Source organism: Vulpes lagopus, chromosome 8 (genome assembly GCF_018345385.1).
Source record: "Vulpes lagopus strain Blue_001 chromosome 8, ASM1834538v1, whole genome shotgun sequence".
In the NCBI taxonomy this organism is placed as follows: Eukaryota; Metazoa; Chordata; class Mammalia; order Carnivora; family Canidae; genus Vulpes; species Vulpes lagopus.
In genome coordinates this window covers 16,755,542-16,778,507 of record NC_054831.1, presented here as the reverse complement: position 1 = coordinate 16,778,507, position 22,966 = coordinate 16,755,542, and the positions used below count along the sequence as shown (strand labels likewise).

Genomic DNA, 22,966 nt, shown 5'->3' with positions numbered 1-22,966 from the left:
ACAGAGTAAAAAGAATGGGACGGTTCACATCCCCTGGGTTCTGTAAAGGGGAGCGGAGAGCGAAGGACTGGGAGACCTTTACTCTTTGTTCTCTTCCGTTGGGTCAATCTACAGAATGTTTCCAACCCCAAAAGCATCTATTTTATATTCAGAGCCTTGTGCCATCTTGAAGAAGGGAAGATCCATTTGTGTCTGTGTTTGTAGGGGAAGGTCAGGGTGCAGAATTTAAGAGACACAAAAATCCCATACGGTGAATGTAATCCCCCCTCCCCCTTTCCCCCAACTGGCTCCTTCCCCCATCAACAAGGACTACTACTGTCTCTGGATTAGAAACCTTTTCACAGAAAAACTGAGGCAGTAGCAAGGTTAAAAGGCACGAATGAGAATTTTACAAGTCAGTGTCTCAGGACCCGGGGTCCCCACGCCGCCCCCACCCCCAGTCCCCCAGCCCCCCAGGCAAGGCGCGAGGTCGCGGGCCGGGGACACCGCGCGGGGCGCCCGCCGCTGCAGAAGGGTTAATGCCACGAGGCCCCGCCCACCGCCCCGCCCACCGCCCCGCCTCTTCCGGGCACAGGAGGCGTGGTCGCGTCACTTCCTGGAGACTGGCTGAATCCGGAAGTGATCCCTGAGGACCCAGTCGCGGCCGAGGACCCCGGCGGCAGGGCCGAGTTCGGGACCATGAGCTGGTGAGTGAGGCCGAGCCGCCGGAGCCCCAGGCCCGCCGTGCGCCTTGCCCGCGCCCGCCTGGGTCCCCTCGCCCGCGCTGCCCGCACGGACCCGCCGCCCTGGGTCGTTTGAGGGCCCTTGCTCCGGTGCTTTCCCGGAGACTCACCGGGAGTTGGGTCGAGGGATGCCCCTCGGCTTGGGATCCCGCGTCTGTTTCCTGACTCTTTCTGTTGCAAGGAACCGGTCCCGTCTTCTCCCGGCTGCTTGAACTGAGGAAGTCTCCTGTTTCCTCGTCTTGTAAATGCTCGTTGTGAGGTGGAGTCAATGCTTTCTCCCCCGTGGGCATCTCTCCACCGCTCCCATAGCCCCGGAGCTGTGGCTCTCACTCTGGCAGGCTGGGCCCAGTTTCACCGACCAAAAAAATCCCCTCGCTTCCAGATGGCTGGCCTTTGCACCACTTCATTGTCTTGGAGAGACAGAACTTGCTTCTCTTTGGGGGTGGGTCCAGAGTTGAAAACCCACACCCACACTCCCAGTGTGGGATTGAACTAGCTTTCGTCGCTAACAGGGCCATTACCCCACTCACTGCTTTCTCTTTAAAATAGACATAGGTAAGCTTAAAACATGATGGGAACCAGCAGGCCATCAGAAAAGACGCTAAGGAGTCTCAGAGTAGTAGAGTCACCACTCCAGAGCCGGAAGGTACGTTGCTCTATGATGCCCAGCTCATACTAGAGACTTCGTAATATGTAATGGTTGATTTATCTTGTAAGATTCGGTTTGCCCAAAGGGCCTTACCTTCAGGCCCAAGGACCTGCATATAACCACAACCGGAAACCTCAAGATGGTCCAACTGTAGTTCGTTTATATGAATACACTGACCCCCAGAGATGTAGGAGATTTTTTTTTTTTTGAGATGTAGGATATTAATCAAACCTCTCTTGGAATCCAAGGTCCATATGGAATGCGTTTGCCACTCTGCCCTCATATAGTCTAGCCTGTTTCTTTATGCAAAGTAAATGTAAGATAACTAGCCATGAGTGAATGAAGGTAGTAGAGTATCCTTCAGGAAGGCTCTTGCAGGCTCACATGTGACCATTAGTGTAGTGGAAACTACACGCTAGCCATAAGCAGCTAATGGCAGTCAGCGTTGAGGACAATTCTCTAATGTAAAATTTAAACCATTTCTGTCCCCTCCTCCCTCCTGCTTCTTAGACAAGATTGATGGACAAATGTCAGACAGTAGGTGCCAGCACGTGAGGGAAGCCCGGAGCAATACCCTAATAAGCCCCGGCAGGAGCTGCTCCTTTTCCCTCCACCTTTGCTCCAGGAGGCCGATAGGGGGTTAGAGCCTTAAAAAGCTAACTTTCCTATCTTGTTATAACCTAGTTAGTGATGAGAAAAGTGGCAGTCCTTCGATTCCCTCTCCTTGAGGAATTACTTCCTTAAAGTGTCAGCCTGGATCCCCTGACCCTGTGATATAGACGTCCTCTTGCCAGTCACATCTTGAATCTTTGGAGTTCTCTTGCTTAATTTTTCAAGGTAAAAAACAGAAAGTGCGAATGCTTTGTATTGCTTAGATTGGCATTTTACAATTTTAAAAATCGATCTTTTCTTCACAAATGGGGAGAAGAACAGACCGGAGACCAGTGTAAAAGATTCTCTTGGTGATCTGAAGCATACTGTTAACACCTGTCTTGAGGAAGTCTTTTTTTCTGAAAAAGTAATAGCCTGTTTCCTGAGGCCTGTCAGATTGCAGAGAATTGAAATTGACAATCAACTGTTCAGCGAAAGCTGAGATTTTTATCCTGTAGAATTAATTCACTAGTCCATGTGCAGCTTGGCACCTCCCTGGACTGAGGGTCAGAACCAAAAGGGTGGCTTTGTCCCTCAATGCCGAGATTCCTTTTTCTTCCTCTTTAGAGGGCTTCTACGTCATCTCTTACGTGGACCATGACCCTGTCTCACTGAGAGGGGAACAGCACCGGCGCCTGGGCACACAATCACACTCAGTTCCTGGCTCAATGGCTGGCAAAGGGATCGGGGCTGGGTCCTTCTGATTCACTCCTGGAGTGGTTTTCCTGCTCCCAGAATGAATCTATCCATTCATCCGAGACTGGAATTCTCAGTGGGGGAAGAGACCAGAGTGACGTAGGGCCATGATAGGAGGCCGATGCCCAAGGTCAAGTTCACCAAGCACATGGGGTATTCCAGCCATCATTGAATAAGGCCCAGGGGCATGCAGCACATGGTCCCCAGAGTGTAACCATTGTTCTGGGCTAGGCTGGGCTCTCAAAATGTCACAGTGAGAAATGTCCAATATTGATGCCCTTTGTACACTGTGGACTTTGCATGAAGAGTGAGCGGTCTTTGTTCCCTGCTTCCTCTGTGCATGCAGCTCGCCCACCGCGTTTGTTTAGTGGGTACCTGCTGCCTTCCTGTACCATCTACCCATCCATTGGTCTGCCAACCACCCACGTGTCTTCTAGCCAGCTGGCCCAGTGGTGTGCCCTACTAGAGAGAAGGCGTTTGATGTTCACATCTCAGATCACTGATCCACCCTCTGGTCCTAAGTCCAGTGCTTATCTCTCCTCTCCTCCTGCTTGTTTCCCCCTCTCTCATCTTGTGTGTCCGTGTCTTTACTGTTGTAAGGAGGGAGAATTCAGTAGAATTAAGAATATAATATATCTTGTTAATCTGGCTTAGCTGTCTCCAGTAATTGTAGCCTTCCCTGGAACCACACACCTTGATGCTCTTTAGGCTTAAGTGATGAGGAAAAAGGAGGCCTACAAGAACTCTTCCTCTATTAGTGGTGTAGAAGTTTGACTCAGGATGAAGGAAATGAGGGTCCGTACAGAGAAATCTGGCTGGGTGTTAGAGGGGTGAGTTCAGGGTCTGGTTCCTTCACAGCCTGGCCTGGGTAGGCATCCAGCCTTCCTCCGTCTTGTTTTCTCCAACTGCAGCATGCGGAGGATAAGCCTGGCTGACATTGTACCACCCAACTGTGTCGTGAGAAAAAAAATAGAGACTATGCACATATGATTGTTTTCTGATTCTTCTGGGCTCTTCTACCTCCCGCTGCCCCTTAAGTATTGGTATTCCTTGGAATCCATCCTTTTTCCCTCGCCATGTTCTCACCATGTAGGCCCTCCCCCATCATCTTCAGGATAAAGGCCATGACTTATAAGGCCTTCCTGGACCTGGCTGTCCATCTATACTCTTCCCCTCATCGCCTTGTCCATCAGGCCAGTGCACACTCATCCTTCCAGTCAGGTCAGGTTTCACATCTTCTGAGGGTTTTCCCCCAACAGCCCCCCACACCCTGCCAAGCCAAGTTGGGTGCCCCTCCTCTGACCCTCATTAGTGTCTGTACTTGAATTGTTGGTCTGCTTGTCAGTAACTCCACTGTGCATGAGGACGGGACTGTGTCTTGGTCATCACTGTATCCCTAGCAGTGTTCCCAGCAAACAGTACATGTTTATTGGATGTATGAGCAAGCACTTTTTTTTTTTTTTCCGTTTCCTGACTTGCCTTAGCTCAGGAAAAATTTTCAGATAAAAACATGCAGAACCTATAAGCCACTTCCTGAAATGAAGAGGCTCTAAAAGTGCTGTTGTTAAATCAACGAGGGAAGAAGTGGCTTCAGAGCCTTTCGGAGACTGTCTGATTATTCTCTCTCCTCTCCCCCTGCCAAACTACCCTCTTCCATACATGCCTAGAACTCCTGTAGCACTTCCACATCCTTCCAGGGAGCACAGACTTGATCCTCTCCCGCTCAGGCTTTGTGAGGGCAGGATCTACAGCTTCTTCACCTTTGTGTGTGTCTACTGTTTGCACATAGTAAGTACCTAATTGGTAATTGTCAAATGAAATGAATGGAATATAAAGAAAGGAAGGTAAACTGCCGAGTCAAACTGAACCACCCATTCTATTTCATACGTGTTCTCAGTGGAGTCTCTTTTCCCTCTAGTGTTACCCTTGCTATTGCACATTTGTATAATGCTTTTAACTTTTCAAATGACTTTCCCATCCATTATCTGACTACATCCTCACATGTACCCTCAGAAGTATGCAGTTCAGGTCTTCTTATCTCCCTTTGACAGCTTGTTAGAATTCATGTGCGGAGTACCTGGCAGAACTAGAACTAAAATCTGCTGCTCCTGAGTATTCTCTCTGCTTGAACAGAAACGTTAGAAGAATGGAAGACCAGGGGCATCTGGCTGGCTCCATGGGCAGAGCACGTGACTCTTGATCTTGGGGTCCTAAGCTCGAGCCCCATGTAGAGTGTAGAGATTACTAGAAAAAAATTTTAAAAAGGAAGACCATTCCCAAGTAGATTGGGCCCCAAAGGAAGGTATTTTACTTTGCCAGAGTGTATGAACTCTACCAGGGTGGTAGTGAATTACAAAAAGTCGCCAGTGTTCATACTGCAAGCAATAGAGGAAGTCCTGTGTCCTGCACAGCTCCACGTGTTCTGGACCATCTCAGCTTCTTACTCTGAGGCCTTCCTGCCTTGGGCAGCGTTCCTACTCACTTCCTTGGACAGGCCAAACTCTTCCCAAGCTTTTTCCTCTTCTGTGGAGAGCATGGTCATGTCCAGAAGACAGGCCCCCCCTGGAGAGCCTGTGTGATGCTGTAGTTAACGTTGCTTTGGGCACAAATGTAAAGCATCTCACTCTTGTTTCTGCTGAAACATTCCCCTCTTGTAATGAGAGGGGAAGGGACTTTTTTTACATTTGGAAAGAGTCAAGTATCTTGAATCCCACAGCTTATTTGTCAAAGAGGTTTTGTTCTGTGTTATACTCTTTATGTGCATGTGTTGGGGTCACTTCGGAGTTGGCGGTTTAGTTATTAGGGTTGCTTCCCTGAACCCGTTATTTCAGTGGCTAATCCATTAAATATGGCCCATAACATGTTGCCATACAGATAATGCTCAATAAATATTTGTTGATCTGATGCTCATTGAACATTTCTACTGTACAAGGGCCTGTAGTAAATGTTGGGGGACATTGAAAAGGCTATAAGCATCAATGCCTGTCTTGAGCCAGCGTATAGAAAGTGCCAGGGACTCATGGGAATGACAGCCAATCACTAAATGTTGGGGTGACATCAAGAAAGATTTCAACCAGAGGATGTGATTTGAGCTGAACCTTGACTAGTGAGTGTGCACTGTCGCAGTGGGCAGTCAGAGAAGGGTCCAGGTAGAAGAATAGCCTTGACAAGGTGTGTGGAGACAATGCATCAAGTATTCGACACGGTCCATCAGGAGGCCAGCATGGGTTTCTCAAATAGGGATTTGAGTGGAGGCTTCGTTGATGACAGCTGGCCCCATAGTCAGGGCCATGTTGTCAGTGCTTTCAGTGCAATGCCGAGGAACTGAACTGAGCCGAGGCTTTTGAAAATTGAAGGGATTTGAGCATGGAAGTGGCATGGGGAAATCAGTGATTTAATCAGATGAATTTGGCGGTGGTCTATACAAGAGCTCAGAGGAGAGGAAGCATGGAGCCATGGGGACTGACTGGGACAGTAGCTTCCAAATTTTTTTGACCACAACTTGCAGTCAGAAATACCTTTGATATAACAGCACACATACATTTATACTTCAGATAAAAACTTTACATGGTATATGTCTAATGTACTCTAGCATTTTCTGTTATATTCTATTTCATATTTAAAAGAATGGTGTATTCAGTTGATCCTATGACTAATTTTGATAGGTTTACAGTGGAGTAACATGTAGCAGCAAACGTGATTGATGCATGACCCCAGTTAGAAAAACACTGATCTAGGAGTTCATTGCAGGTATTCAGAGTAGAAGCCAACGCCTGTAACTCGAGCCAGCTAAAGGTAGCATTGTTAGTTTATTTGTTTGTGTTTCGTGGGTTATAATAATAAACCTAGAAGGAGTAACTATAAAGAACCCCAGCTGTGTGCTTTCTAGGAACTTAATCCAGAGATGTGAAAGCTGTCAATCACTTTATAGAAAAGAAAACCCAAGTGGACAAAAGCCTTTTACCAAGATGTTGGTTTGTTAGTAATCAGGGGAAAGCAAAGATGCCATTGCACAGCCATCCAACTGGCAACAATTTTAAAGTCAGGCAAGGGCCAAGTATCTTAAGGATGAGGAGCAGTGGGAGCTGGCTGTCCACTGGCATCAGGAGTGCAGAGTGGTGTGGGGGGTGGAGGTGTAAATTGATACAACCCCTTTGGAGATTTCTACAGTGCCTCTGGCAATAGGAAACATTCGCACCCCCTCACTCAGAGAAACTCCTGCCCTGGTGCAGCAGGAGACTACAAGGGAGGGTGAGTTGCTTCATTGTCTGTAGATGTCCAGCCTCTACAATGTGATATCTTTACATAATGAAACATGTAATCATTAAAATGAATGAAGTAGAACTATATATATCAGCATGGACAAAATCTCAGAAGCATAATGCTGGACATAAGTTAGTTTCCAAGTGATACATTCAGTATTACTCTATTTACATAAAGTTCAAGCCTGTAAAACAATACTATGTTGTGCTCACAGATTTAAATGTATGTAGTGAAAGTATGGGAATAATGCCTACTAAATGCAGGGCAGCAGTTACCACTAGGGTGAGGAGGAGGAGAGAAAAGAAGATGGAATGGGGCTGTAGCATTCAGGGAACTCCAGCAGTATTGGAGATGCTGCATTGCTAAAAGAGTAAGATCTGAAATAAGTGTGGCTTCATGTTAGAACCTGATGGTGCTAAGTGAATGCATGAGTGTTTATTAGTATTCTCTGTAATTTTTTGAGTGTTTACAATCATTTATAATAGTTTCTATTAACTTTTGTCATGCCTCGCCTGACTGGCATCACGGCTAGGGTTGACCTCACTGTTCATGGCAAGAGAATTATTGCCTTGCCCAGCCAGTAGGTGAGGATGACCTAGGGAGGTAGGCCTAGAAGCGAGTTTCTATCCCCCTTCTCTGTCCTGCTATCAGACCTTCTGCAGAGAAGGGAAAAGGTCAGTGCAAGCTCTTTGTGTAATTCCTAATTGGTTAGAGACAGGAGTGAACGTGAGATTAGAGGTAGTGCCTCAGAAGCTAAACAGTTGGTCTGGTGCTTCTCAGGGTCTGTTGGTGTCTGAGCCACTGTTCGCCCATCAGAATGGGAAGCAGGCATTGGAGGCTTCTCTCTGGCTTGTTGAGTAAGCAGGATAAGCTTTTCACCTCAGAAAGCCTTCTGTTTTCCTTTTATAAAATGGGGAAATGCATCTTCTAAGGAGCTACAAAACAAACAAATAAACAGAATACCTCCCTGAATTGCCTTCCTTCCTTTCGTTTTCCTGACCTTTAGATGCTTCATCAGCCTCCAGACTTCTGTCACAACTCCTTTCACTACTCAGGAGGAAGTCCCCATTCACTGTAGGCAAATGGATTAACTTGGGCCTGGCAGTGATGCACACTATGTATGATACGGGACTGCTGCTTGCCCCCAAAGCAGAAAAAAGCATTTCAGGTTTCCTAATCATACTTACCTCTGTGCAACTGTGCGTGAACCACCCCCTCAGGCCTCAGTTTGATCATCATCATCAAAATATCACCACCACTGTCTTTCCAGCAAATACTTAAGGCTGCTGAATATATGTCAGGAACTATTTTAAGCACTAAACTCATTTAGTCCTCTTAGCGACCCGACCCTACATAATATGTATGTTCTTGTCCAATTCTAGACAAGGAAACTGAGAGCCAGCAAGGTTAGGTAACTTGTCCAGAACCTCACAGCTGGCAGTCTGTCCCCTGATGCAGCGCACCGTCTCTTGTGAGGAATACAGCAGTGGACTGCTTTAAATGAACTGATGTATCAGAAGTACCTAGCACAAACCTGCAATAGGAGATGCTCAATAAATGGTCACGTGAATTGGAGGATTTCTAAGATTTTACGCGCTGTGAGATCTCACTGAACAGTCTGTGATTCATTCTGTCTCAACTTCTCAGAGGTCAGCCTGGGGAGCAGTGGGGAAGGAGGGATCACAGCTGAGCTGGGGGATTGTTCTGGTCCAAGTGACAAATCAGCCAAGTCACAGAGTCATGCCTTTTATTTTTAAACACACACATACCTCCTCGGACGGGTGGTGAGTTAGGGTAGCGTGTGTGCTCTGGTTTTAGATCTGGCTAGTTTAAGGCAAAGGCTGACGGGAGGGGGGATGGTGGAGAGGCTGTGGTCAGAGGTGCTGAAAATGGCCATTTCACAGCTCTGTTTTCCTCCATTTCCCCTTCGGATGGGGTCTCTCACACCCTTGCTCGGGCTGAACTCTCGATGGCCGGGTGACACTGTGGCCAGCTGGCCTTACAGAAAGGATGACATCCAGCAAACAGCTGTTCTGCCGGAGCCAGCTGCCTCTCCATAAGCCCTGCCCTGGCCCCGGCCCTGTTTCCCCTTGGAGCATCAAGGTGGTGGTAGCCTTGGTGGGCCCTCAGACCAGAGAAGGCAACGACCCAAGGATAGGGTAACAGAAGGATGGGGGGAGGAGGGGCTTGTCCTTCCAGCCTGCAGAAGCTTCTGCCTTTCGCCCACCTTCCTGCTCTCGCCGAGACAGTGACTCAGGCCCAGACCACTCCCCGGGGAGCCAGGATTTCAGCCACTATCAACTGCCGCCTACTCTTTGCTCAGCCCTCCCTTCGTTCTCACCTCCCTCACCTCCTCCCTCCCCCCCCAAAACTGTGATCCATCAGAAAGATGTGGGGTGGGGTGGGCTGAATCATTTCAGGGTTCTTTCCACCCCCAAGCCAGGCCGAGGGCTCATTCACATTCAGTAGAAACAACTTGCAGAGGCCAAGGCCAAGGTGAAGACCAGGGAGGAATGTGTAGGTTCCAGCTTCTTTTCACTCTTCATTGTAATGGAAGCGGAGGACTCTCTGAAGAAGGCGGGGCTTGAGGGATCTGCTGGGGTGACCAGGGGATCCCCACCCAACTGCCATCTGGGCCTGCCTCTTGTCTCTGCCTCTGCAGTCGAGGGGGTGGGGAAACAAAAGATTGAGAAACCTAGCAAATTGAAAATGCAAAAGAGCTGTTTTTGTAAATAGACATTACACAAGAGCAGGAGTTTTTCTGGAAAGGTTTTACTGAGATGGACAGAATTAGCCAACTGGCATCATGCTGCTAATAGAGATATTTACTGTTTGAAAAAGTATATTTGTAGCTTTGGAGAACATCCTGTTGACTTTTCTTTATTGTGAAAGTGAATTTTCCCCCTTTCCCTCTGTGCACATAGAACTTTTTTTTTCTTTTTGAGGTGGAGCACGTTGAGGGTTGGAGAAGGGGAGGCTCAAGAGAATTGTTTTCTCCGTTTTGTTGCTGAGACCAAAATATCCCTTCTCCTGCCCTCTGGTGCTCATATTTACGGATTGGCAAACAGAACCAACCAAGGAATTCTCGTCCAGAGGCTAGGAGCACCGAGCCCTCTTGATTTCTTCCAGAGCAGAGAGAGATTCTGTGGGGAGCAAGCCCTGTCTTCTCTCTGGACCTCATCTCACCCACCTGATGCCACAGGAAGAATCCCGAGGGGAGCTGTGAGGAGGAGGGGGACAAAGGTTCTGAGGCCCAGTGACCGTCTCCGGGTCCTGGCGGACTGCCAGCCTTGGCTCCACAGTTCCAGCTGGGCCAGGGCTCCGCTGTCCTCTGAGATGCCACGATGCTCTTACTCTTGCCACGTGCGTTCCAGAGCAGCTGTTTCTCCCGAGGAAGTCCCTGCGTCCCAGCAGGGTTCTAGAACCACAGGGATGAGAGCAGGGAGACAGTGTTGAGAAGCAGAGAGAAAAGGCAAAGAGCTGCTTGAAGTGTTAGTCCTTCTGCTCTGTCTTCTGGCCACCTTTCACCGTGTCAGTGGCAGAGAATCTGTTCTTCCCTCAGGGTACCTGCCCCAGTTTTCAGGCTATTGAGGGGAGCATATCTGCCATTTGGCAGCCTTGGAATAAATCCAGGAGACTCTTCTCCCGTCATATTTCCTCTTAAGCTCTTCAAAATATTAGTTTTGGGGGCGCTTGGGTGGCTCAGTCGGTTAAGTGACTGACTCTTGATTTCGGCTCAGGTCATGATCTCAGGAGCATGAGATGGAGCCTGAGGTTGGGCTTGTGCTCAGTGGGAAGTCTGCTGGAGACTCTCTCTCTCCCTCTCTCCCCCTGCTTGTGGGCACACTATCTCTCTCTCTCTCTCTCTCTCTCTCTCTCTCTCTCTAGTAAATAAATCTTTCACAAGAAAATAAAATAGTTTTCCCTCAACCCATATTCAGATAACATGTCTAGCCAGGCTTTACTGCCAATGCCAAAAGCTAGCTCCGTTTTCACAGTCTCCACCGAGTAAACTTTCCCCTGTCCCCAACTGTTGCTTGTGGCTGGGAATATCATCCTTTTAGGTTGGTTTTGGTTAGATAAGGACTGGGAAACCAAAGACAATGATACTACTTTTCTTTGTTGTTTATAAAGCCTTCTCTGAGACTAATTTTTTTCAGGAACCTTAAATTAAATGGGGGTATGGTGTTATATAGGGCCCTTGGGGCAACATAACCGGTTTACTCATTTATTTAGCCACTTATCCAACGCTTACTATGTGCATCAAACTGGACTATACACTTCCTGAGATCACAGAATGAGTCAGTCTTGTTCATCCTGATAGCCCTAGCACCTAGCATAGTTCTAGGTATAAAGGAAGCCCTCAGTAAATATTTACTGAATATTCATTCAATGAAAGGTACTTACAGAAGTTGCAAAAAAGCATAACATTCAGTCCCTGCACTTGAGGGCTTATGTGTCATCAGAAAGCAAGACAGATAAACAGCAAGTTGGTTAGCCTAACCCTTTACTGGGCAAAGTGTAACAGTGAATCACAGCACTAGGTCTGAGAGAACAAACTGGGCATCTAAATGCATGCAGAAAAAGCTGTGATATAACTCAAAAATCCAACCTTCGTATCTTTTAGGAAACCAGGAACAAAAAGATATTTCCTTACCATTAGGAGGCTTCCTGGCTGAAACCAGTAGACTTTTTCATATTTAATAGTGAAAGGTCAGCCTCGAAGCATCCTTACTAAAGTCAGACATATTTTTCTGCAATTTCAGGCCAATGCTACAGACAAGACAAGAAATGGGTACAAAATATCAGGAAAGAAAAGGGAAGTTTTATCATTATTTTCAGGTGCTATAACTATCTGTTTGGAAAACCTAATTCTTTTTTTCCTAGCTGAATTTCTCAGGCTATATAGGCTAAGTATGTAGGTGTGATGACTGGGTCAGGGTAAATATTTAATACCCAGTAGCTTTCCTGTGTACCAGGACAATAAAATGAAAGGGAATTCCACTTGCAGTAAACCAAGTGGAATTGGTTCCGTGTGTAGGGCTAAAAATTTCACATGTAAGTGTTATTTTGGGATCTTGATATTCAGCAAAATAAAAGTAGAGGACCTATATGAAAAAAGTCTTAAGACTAAAGCACATGATAAAAAAAAAAGGCCTAAATGAGGGATACCTGGGTGGCTCAATGGTTGAGCCTTCGGCCCAGGGCATGATCCTGGAGTCCTGGGATCAAGTCCCACATCAGGCTCCCTGCATGGGGCCTGCTTCTCTCTTTGCCTACATCTCTGTGTCTCTCATGAATAAATAAAATCTTTAAAAAAAAAAAAAAGACTTAAATGAATGGAAAGAAATATTTTGGCCTTGAATGAGCCAAGCTAATATTTGTAAAAATGTAGGCTCTTCAAAAGTTAATCTATAAATATAATGCATTTTTAGTAATAAGTATCCTGGGGTGGGGGCGGGGGGCAGACAGCATTTGACTTTGAAGTTCATCTTGAATATCAAGACAAATTAATTACCTGAAGTGAAATGTAATGAGAAGGGATCTGTTTGGATAGGTATTAAGAACTCTTATAAACCTAAATAATTAAATCTATGTTATTGGCAAAGGATAGATCTATGGTATGGAATAAAAGTATTTAACACTAAAGAAATTATTTCTTGGGGATCCCTGGGTGGCTCAGTGGTTTAGTATCTGCCTTTGGCCCAGAGCATGATCCTGGAGTCCCGGGATCAAGTCCCACATCAAGCTCCCTGCATGGAGCCTGCTTCTCCCTCTGCCTGTGTCTCTGCCTCTCTCTTTGTGTGTCTCTCATGAATATATAAATAAAATCTTTAAAAAAAAAAAAAAAAGAAAAGAAAAGAAATGATTTCTCAAAGACAGTTTATTTTTAAATTAGGTTAAAATAACTGGCTAACCATACACTCAAACTCTAAATAGAATAAGGATTTATTTTTTATTTAAAAAAATTTTTAAAGATTTTATTTATTAGAGAATGCGAGAGAGCATGAGCGGGGGGGAGGGGCAGAGGGACAGGGAGAAGCAGACTCCCTGCTGAGCAGGGAGCCCTATGGAGGGCTTGATCCCAGGACCCTGAGATCATGACCCAAGCCTAAGGCAGACGCTTAACTGACAGAGTCACCCAGGTGCCCCTGGAATAAGGATTTAAATATAAAAAGTACACCACTAAAATTCATCTGGAAATGCAAGGGACACAGAACAGCCAAAACAATCTTGGCAAAGTTGGAGGGCTTACTGCTTCTCAACCGCAAAACTCTCAACAAAAGTCCAGGAATTAGGACATTGTGATACTACCATAAAGATAGTGTAGGTCAATGGAATCGAAATAAGAGTCCATAAATAAACCCTTAACATTTATGGTCAGTTGATTTTCTTTTTTTTAACAAGGATGCCAAGACAGTTGAATAAGGATGGAATAATCTTTTCAACGGTGCCAGAATAACTGGGTATCCACATGCGAAAGAATGAAGGGAGGCCCGTACCTCACACCACACACAAAAATTAACTCAAAATGGATCAAAGTCCTGAGTGTAAAAGCTAAAACTATAAAATCTTAAGAAGAAAATATAGGGGTGAGTCTTCGTGACCTTGAATTTTTTTTTTTACCTCTGCTTTTTTTTTTTTAAGATTTTATTTATTTATTCACGAGAGACAGAGATATAGGCAGAGGGAGAAGCAGGCTCCATGCAGGGAGCCCGATGTGGGACTCGATCCCAGAACTCCAGGATCACGCCCTGGGCCAAGGCAAGATGCTCCACTGCTGAGCCACCCAGGCATCCCGTGACCTTGAATTTGGCAAAGAATTCTTAGATGTGATACCAAAAAGCACAAACAACAAGAGAAAAAATAGATTGGACTTCTTCAAAACCTAAAACTTTTGTGCTTCAAAAGAAACCACTAAAAGAGTGAAATAAACAACTCACAAATGAGAGAAAATGTTTGCAAATCATATATCTGATTAGAAACTTATACCCAAGGCAGCCCCAATGGCACAGTGCTTTGGCACTGCCTTCAGCCTGGGGTGTGATCCTGGAGACCCGGGATCAAGTCCCACATTGGGCTCCCTGCGTGGAGCCTGCTTCTCCCTCTGCCTGTGTCTCTGCCTCTCTCTCTCTCTCTCTCTCTGTGTCTGTCATGAATAAATAAATAAAATATTTTTTTAAAAAAAGAAAAGAAACTTATACCCAGAATAGATGAAGAACTCTTAACAACTCAACAATAAAAAAAGACAACCCATTTTTAAAATAGGCAAAGGGTTGGAATAGATGTTTCTCCAAAGAAGACATTTAAACGACTGATAAGCACACGGAAAGATACTCAACATCATTAGTCATGAGAGACATGCCAGTCAAACTGCGATGAAATAACCCTCATACTCGCTGGAATGGCTAAAATAAAAAAGACAATGACAAGTGTTGGTGAGGATGTGGAGAAATTGGAACCCTCACTTACTGCTGGTGATTTTAAAATGGCACAGCCATGTTAGAGAAGTCTGGCAGCTCTGCAGAAATGTAAGCATGGACTTAACCATATGGCCCCAGCAGTTTCACTCCTAGGTATATACCCAAGAGAAATGAAAATATACGTCCACGCAAAAACATGTGCAGCATTTATAATGGCCAAAAAAATAGAAACAGCCCAAGTGTCCATCACCCAGTGAATGATAAATGGAAAGTGGATTTGTGGATAAAGATGGTATATCCCTACAATGGAATATTATTCAGCAATAAAAGAGGAATGAAGTCATGATATATGCCACAATGTGGACGATCCTTGAAAACATTTTGCTAAGTGAAAGAAGCCAACACAAAAGACTTCTTATTACATAATGCCATTTATATGAAATGTCCATCCTAGGACATTCCATAGATATAGTAGATTAATGGTTTGCCTGGGGGCTGACTGCTAATAGATACGGGGTTTCTTTTGGGGTGATGAAAATATTCTGAAGTTGGATTGTGGTGATGGTTAACTCTCTAACTGTACTGAAATTGTACAGTGAGTGAATATTATGGTATGTGAATTATATCTCAATAACGTTATTTAAAACTTAATAAAAATCAGCTTCCAAGTAAAGATGACAGATTGAATGCATATATCTCAGTTATCTCCCTCACAAATCCCCCAAAAAACAGTAAAGTGATTTTTTTTTTTTTAAGGCACAGATCTACAAATTCAGGGAGAATAGAGACATCAGCCACATTTAGGAATTGGAATGCAGTAACATGCAGTAACAGTTTTAAATTCCAAGAAAGCCAAATCCTAAACTGGCATTTAGGAAAACCAAGAGCCCTCATGACTTACATTATTGAATCCTCAAAAGTACAGGAATTGGTGGCAATAGGAACTTCTAGAAGTGGGGTGAGGCCAAGCACTCAGATCAGAAGGACTGCTTAAAAGTGGTTTCTGAGTAAAATTTTTTTTTTAAGATTTTATGTATTCATGAGACACAGAGAGAGAGGGAGAGACACAGGCAAGAGGAAGAAGCAGGCTCCCTGCAGGGAGCCTGATGCGGGACTCAATCCCAGGACTCTGGGATCAGGCCCTGAGCCAAGAGCAGACACTCAACTACTGAGCCAACCAGGCATCCCTCTGAGTAAGTTTAGAGCCCTGCCATCTCCTCCACAACTCCAGTGTCCCTGGGAGACTGTCCCTGCCTCACCCTAGCAAAAGAATGAAGGGGCCCCACCCCTTGGAGAGTATGAGACAGGGAGTTCCTCTACTAGGCACACAAAGGTGGATTTACTGTGTGAAAACTACTTAATAAGGTTTAAGCTTTGGGGCTCCTGACTTCCATGAACCTTGTCCAAGGCCCCAGAAGGAACCCTGGTGATGTGTTCACATGATGCTGGGTTTTTGTAAACATCAAAAATATATTTATACTGCACTCAGTTAAGAAAACCTCTGCCTTCACTTCCTCCTTTTTCTGCTTATACTACTCGTGTCAGGCAGCTTTGGAGTAACACAGGCCTTTCTGGAGATGTGACCTGAGGGTTGAACAGGGAGTATGCTGTTTTAGCTGCAATTTGTCGACATTTGAAAACTTTGATGAAACCATGAGATATTGCAGATTCCTGAATGGCAGATATACGAGTCCCTCTTCTTGTCCTCTTTAAATGTACTTAAAAACTAAGGGAAAGGGCACCTGGTTGGCTCAGTCAATAGAACTTGCAACTTGATCTTGGAATTGTGAGTTCAAGCCGCACGTTGGGCCTAGAGCTTACTTTAAAAAAAAAATTGTACGCCTTCAACTTTCACAATGCTATATATATCTATTGTGTTTCAATAAAGCTGGAAAACATTTTTATTTTTTTTATTTTTTATTTTTTTTATTTTTATTTATTTATGATAGTCACAGAGAGAGAGAGAGGCAGAGACACAGGCAGAGGGAGAAGCAGGCTCCATGCACCGGGAGCCCGACGTGGGATTCGATCCCGGGTCTCCAGGATCGCACCCTGGGCCAAAGGCAGGCGCCAAACCGCTGCGCCACCCAGGGATCCCTGGAAAACATTTTTAAAAGAAGAAAAAAAGCTAAGAGGAAAATTGGGTCAAAAATAATGGAACACAATATAAAAGTGACAAAGGTGAGCAATTAAATCAAGAGATTCTGAAATCAAAGTACAACAAAATATTTTCAAATTGTACTAAAAACTAGTGACTCATTATGAGAACGAGATCAGTTTTAAATAGCGGCAGTTGCTTGATAATCTAGTTAAAGAGGAGGAGCAAATCATGAACACATTGATAAAACATTTACATTTTTTAACATGGAAGATAACAAAGATGACATAACTCATGATGTACCCTCTTCCAGGGACATCAGTGACAAAACAGTTAACTCCACTAATTCAGAGAGTGGTTAAGATTAGTAATCATACAAGAAAACCTGAAATGTGTCCTAGAATCTTAGTTTATTTATGAAGGAAACATGAGATTTTCCTAAATTTTACAAGTCCTAAAATTTATAGTATATTTATATATTACTGGTAAGCCAAAAAAAAAAAAGCTTTTCTAAACTGTCAGTAATAGAAAACAAATCTTAGTCAACCCTACTAGAGGAAAGCTGAATTACCTTTCTTTTCTCTCTAAGAAAATGATGGTACCCACTCTGTGTCATATAAAGAGGCAATCACAGACTACGCAGCCAAAAAAATGTAGGGAAATGAATACAGAGGTGTGTCAGGCAGATGATTAATAAAAATATTAGGTGATTCTTGATTTTCTGATGTTCATGTTATTTGTCAGCTTTTATAACTTATAATTTGTTATGTTCTTTTCTCTGTCTAAATAAATACTTTCCTGCCTATTTTTATATTTGGGTTTTTTTTTTTTTAAGTTTTTTTAAAGATTTCATTTTTAAGTAATCTCTATACCCAACATGGGGCTTGAACTCACAACCCAGAAATCAAAAGTCACACATGCGGGGATCCCTGGGTGGCTCAGCAGTTTAGTGCCTGCCTTCACGCCCAGGGCATGATCTTGGAGTCCTGGGATCGAGTCCCACATCGGGCTCCCTGCATGGAGCCTGCTTCTCCCCCTGCCTGTGTCTCTTCCTCTCTCTCTCTCTCTCTCTCTCATGAATAAATAAATAAAACCTTAAAAAAAAAAAAAAAAAGAAAAAAGTCACACATGCTACCAGCTGAGCCAGCCAGGCACCCCATCTTGTTTTTATATTTGTGAATTGGCATCCTTTTTCTTTAAAAGGGCATGCAAAATCACATAAGCTAAAAAAAAAAAAAAAAAAAAATCACATAAGCTACAGGCCCACAAATTGTAAGCCCAGTTGAAGGCCAGACTGCATTGTAAGCCCAGTTGAAGGCCAGACTGCATCCTGAAGGCAGGAATGAAGTGAAGGAATGCATGGGGAGGGCTGACACAACCCTTCGCCTCACATGTGTGTGCATGTGACCTCTTCTCACTGAGCCCTCAGAACACTCCATGGCGAGACAGCAGAAGAATCTTCTCTAGGAAAATTTACCTGCCCATGATTAGACACAAGTACTAATGTCAGGGGCTCCCCCACAAGACTGCCCAGCCAGGCCACTCTACATAGTAGACAGACATCATCAGAGCACTCCCGGCTTCTAATCAGCTGTTTTGTCTCCTGTCACGCATGTGAGCAGACACCCAAGAATTACCATACTGCAAGGGGAGTGTTGAGAATAAAAAATGGAAACAAAAGCAGAAGTCAACTTGAGGGGAAACTGAGACTACAGGAAGAAGAAATGTTTTCTAAAGCTATCATTAAAGTCTTTACAGAGATAAGGCATCCATGAAATAAAAAACAGGATACATAAAAAATAAAAATAAATTAAAAAAAAAAAAACAGGACATCCTGAAAATTACAAAGAGCTCTCGGAAATTAAAATTATGATCACAGAAACAGGGCACCTGGCTGGCTTGGTCCGGAGAGCTTGCAGCTCTGGACTGGGGTCATGACCTCAAGCCCCACATCGAGTGTAGAGATTACTTACCTAAATGAATAAAAACTTTGAAAAATGTATGATGGCAGAAATGGAAAAGTTTACAAGTGTTAGAGGATAAGAAAATGTTGAAAAATTGAAATTGTGGAAGCAACCAAGGAGGGTCTGCATTAGTATTACAAGAATTTCAGAAATAAGAGGCAGAAAAAATGGGAAGAAACCAACCACAACCACTTTTTTAAAAAAATTCCAGGACAGAAGATGATGAATTGCCAAACTGGAAGAGTGGCATTCAACTTCAATGAGTGAAATTAGACCCACAAGGTACATCACTGTGAAATTTCACACCGCCACCGCCAGGGACAAACATGATCCAATAAAGTTGCGTGAAGAAATAGGTCACCTACAAAGGATAGAAACCAGGGTACTTTAGACTTCACCACCGCAGTAGTAACCGTGAAAGGAGAAGCCAGCAAAGCAATGCCTTGGAGATTCTGAAAGATAAAGCCCAGCCCACATTCTATACCCAGTCAAACTAACTGGTGTGAGGCAGCATCAGAAGGGTTTTGGTTATGCAAAGTCTCAGAGTATGTGGCACTCACTTTTACTCCGCCCAAACAAGGAGTAAACCAACAAAGAGGAAGATGTGGATTCCAGGTGTTTGAGTTCCTGGGAGAAACAAACGGAATCTGGAATCCGTGTGAGGGAAGACACGGGGAGAGCCTGGGCCCCCAGCTGTGCACCAGGGCCCGAGCAGCTAGCTCACAGGCTGCCGCCAACACTGCTTCAAAGTGAACCCCCATACAAATGAACGTATTAGTGGTAGACTGGGACAGCTGAGACAGTGAGGGATAAATACATAGGAAATTCTGCACGTGCAAGAAAAATGACAGTTTCAGGGAAAGCAAAAACCTGCAATGTTATTAGTTATGTATGGCCGCGTAACAAATTACCCCACAACAGTAGTGTCTCAAAACAACAGTACCAAAAAAAATAAAAATAAAAAAAAAAAAAAAAAAAAAAAAAAAAAAAAAAAAAAAAAACAACAGTACCAGTTTCTGCAGGTCAGGAATTTGGGAGTGGCTTAGCTGGGGGGCTTGGCTCGAACACTGTCTTCTGAGGGTTTGGCTGAGGCTGAAAAATCTGTTGGCTGCTGCCACGTGTAGGAAGGAAAAGAAATCACATTATTGTCCTAATAGTTTACTTAGTATTGATCTAACCAAATCACATAACTATTTCGAGAAGAAGAGGAGATGCAGATGTGCCTCTGTGTAGTGGGGGTGGAGGCCTAGAAAAGGTTGGTTTGTTAAATCTTCCTCTTCCAAAATAAAAAGGCAGGAGCTAGTGCCTAAAACATAACAAGAAATAGCAATAGAAGCATTTTTATTTAGAGATGCAAGGGCACATGCCAAAAAAACCAGTGGAGTTGAAAGCGCTTGTCTTGGGCAAGTGAGACAAGGGTGGGGAAGGGAGGATAGAACCGAATGTTTCACTTAACAAGCCTTAATGTCTTATTAAACTATGCCCACGTAGAACTCTGATGAAAGCAAACTTAGATTAATAAAAGGAAACCAATAAAATAAATTTAGGTGAATTTTTATATATTGGGGTGGAGAGGGCAGTTCTTTCTCACTAAGACACCTAAAGAAGACATCATAAAAAAGATTTGGTAGATTTGACTTCATACCGATTGGAAACTTCTGTACATTAAACACATATGTACAGGGGATCCCTGGGTGGCTCAGCGGTTTAGCACCTGCCTTTGGTCCAGGGTGTGATCCTGGAGTCCTGGGATCAAGTCCCACATCAGGCTCCCTGCATGGAGCCTGCTTCTCCCTCTGCCTGTCTCTCTCTCTCTCTCTCTCTCTCTCTCTCTCTCTGTGGGTGTGTGTGTGTGTCTCCTGAATAAATAAATAAAATCTTTAAAAAATAAAAAAAAATAAACACATATGTACAGAAGGGAAGGGCAAACACTAAGCCAGAAAAAGAAAAAAAAAATCCTGATAAAACAGGCCAAAGGGCTAGTGGTAAAATGTAAACCATCTCAATCTTTTAAAAAATGTAAACTGTCTCAATATGCCTCTAGGGTGATTTGGCAAATGTATCAAAGTCTTGGACATGTATATATCCTTTGACCTAGCGATTCCAATTCTAAGAATTTATCCTATGTGACTAGTTCTTGATGTACACAAAGATTTAGCTATTAGAGTTTTTTATAATAGAAGAAAAATTTGAGACAGTTGAAATGACCACCAGTAAGTGATGTGGGACACAAAAATAAAATGGTGAATGAAATACTAGGTAGCCTCTTACAAGTCAGCCTGGTGACAAACCACATACTGGCATATAAAAGCCCTTATGAGGGGGATCCCTGGATGGCTCAGCGGTTTAGCGCCTGCCTTTGGCCTGGGTGTGATCCTGGAGACCCGGGATCGAGTCCCACATCAGGCTGCCTGCATGGAGCCTGCTTCTTCCTCTGCCTGTGTCTCTGCCTCTCTCTCTCTCTCTTTCTCTGTCTCTCATGAATAAATAAGTAGATAATCTTTAAAAAAAAAAGCCCTCATGATATGTTTCCTTTATTCTTTAAAAGTTATGTAAATAGGGGATCCCTGGGTGCCTCAGCTGTTTGGTGCCTGCCTTTGGCTCAGGGCGTGATCCTGGAGTCCCGGGATCGAGTCCTGCATCGGGCTCCCGGCATGGAGCCTGCTTCTCCCTCTGCCTGTGTCTCTGCCTCTCTTTCTCTCTCTGTGTGTGTCTATCATGAACAAATAAATAAATCTTTAAAAAAAAGTTATGTAAATAGGCATATATACCCATGTACATATATGTACACACAGATTCAGGGTGTTGCTGTTTATTTTTCTCTCTGCGTGCGTGTGTGTGTGTGTGTGTGTGTGTGTGTGTTTATATTTTTCCATGTTTTCCAAGTGTTTGACACTGATCAGGTGTTATTTTTGTAGTCAAGGAAAAAACAAGGGATTTTTTTAGTTTATTTGAAAAATATGGAAAGTGCAAAGAAGAAAACAGTAATCACACACCACCCCAAATTAACCACTACTAACATTTGGCATATTTGCTTCAGATTCTCTTCTTTCTGCAAACTTTTAAAATATAATTAACACCAAAACATTAGCCTTGGTTATCTTTAGATATGAGACTGTGAGCTGTGTTTTGGGTTTTTTTCCTTCTTTTCCTTACCTTTCTCTCTGTCTCTCTTCCTCCCCTCCCCCATACTTTTCTGTATTTCCCAAGTTTTCTCTGATGATTGTATTTTACTTTTTAAAGGCATAAACTTCAATTAACTATAAAAGGTAGACTATTTTTAAATACCAAATAAAGTCTTAGGTATTTAGAAGAAGGTAACCAAGATTTTGGACTAGAGAACAGCTTTGATCAAGCTGGGAAAAGGAAAGGCATCCCATGTGGATGCGGTGGCCATAGGTCCCAGTTGCCCTGGATGGTCCAAGTTTTATGCCTGTCGTCCTGATGACATTTTGCACTCAGTTGACATGGTACATGTAACCTGTCATTTGTGCAGAAGGAGCTGTGTTTGCACAGCCCCTTTCCTCCTAACAACACTGCTCTCTTCATTTCTTGTGTTTCCAGTCTTTTAAAGAACAATGAGGGATCCCTGGGTGGTGCAGCGGTTTGGCGCCTGCCTTTAGCCCAGGGCACGATCCTGAAGACCCGGGATCGAATCCCACGTCGGGCTCCCTGTGCGTGGAGCCTGCTTCTCCCTCTGCCTATGTCTCTGCCATTCTCTCTCTCTCTGTGACTATCATAAAATAAATTTTAAAAAAAATTAAAAAAAAAATAAAGAAAGAACAATGAGCCCCTTTGAAATTCCATGGTGTTTTAAGGTTAGGTATTTTGATCAAATGATTTTTCTTACTTGCTTCAAATAAATATAACAAATTCATGTGAAAGAGTAGTAAACCATGAATAGCAAAGAGAGAAGTGGATTGTTTACTCCTGGTTCGGTTGTGAAGGAGCAGAATGACCCTGGGCTAGTCATTGGACCTCTCCAGATTGGCTTTCTCATCTACAAAATGAGAGGGTTGAACTGGAACAATTTCTATGGTAACTTGCAATTCTAAAAATACTGTGATTCCAAATTAAGATTTAGAGAGGCTGTGGCACCACAAGTAATGGCATCTAAGTTCCTAATTTCTTTGTAGCTAGTCTGTAGTATTAGACTCCAAGTTAGAATCATTTTGAAGACCACTCAGAATTCTGTAGAATTCTCATCCAGCTCCTGTGTTCCTGCAATGAAGATTCAGTTTAGAATTCAAGTTTTATTAGATGGGCTGAAGGGACCCTCTATTCCATCTCCTTTGTCTTAGAGTTTAAGAAACTGAGTTCCAGAGAGATCGTGATTTGTCCACTACACAAAACTAGTTAGAGACAGAGACAGGCTTTCTGATTCCCAGGCTAGAGCTTGTTATACCGCAACATGCTTCACACAGAACAGAGTCCATCTTTTCTCAATGCCACCAGGGCCTCATTTGCACTGTCACCAAAATGGTCCTTGAGGGCAGTTG

At 43.9% G+C, this 22,966-nt stretch overlaps 1 protein-coding gene across 1 annotated transcript in view; it reads left to right on the top strand.

The window, feature by feature from the left end:
* The first annotated feature begins 590 nt into the window (after positions 1-590).
* The window catches only part of BIN3 (bridging integrator 3), a 45,025-nt gene continuing 22,649 nt past the window's right edge, over positions 591-22,966 (top strand). The window contains exon 1 of the mRNA XM_041766243.1: positions 591-686. Coding sequence (XP_041622177.1) covers positions 679-686 — 8 coding nt within the window. The 5' untranslated portion in view covers positions 591-678. The remainder of the gene's footprint in view (positions 687-22,966) is intronic.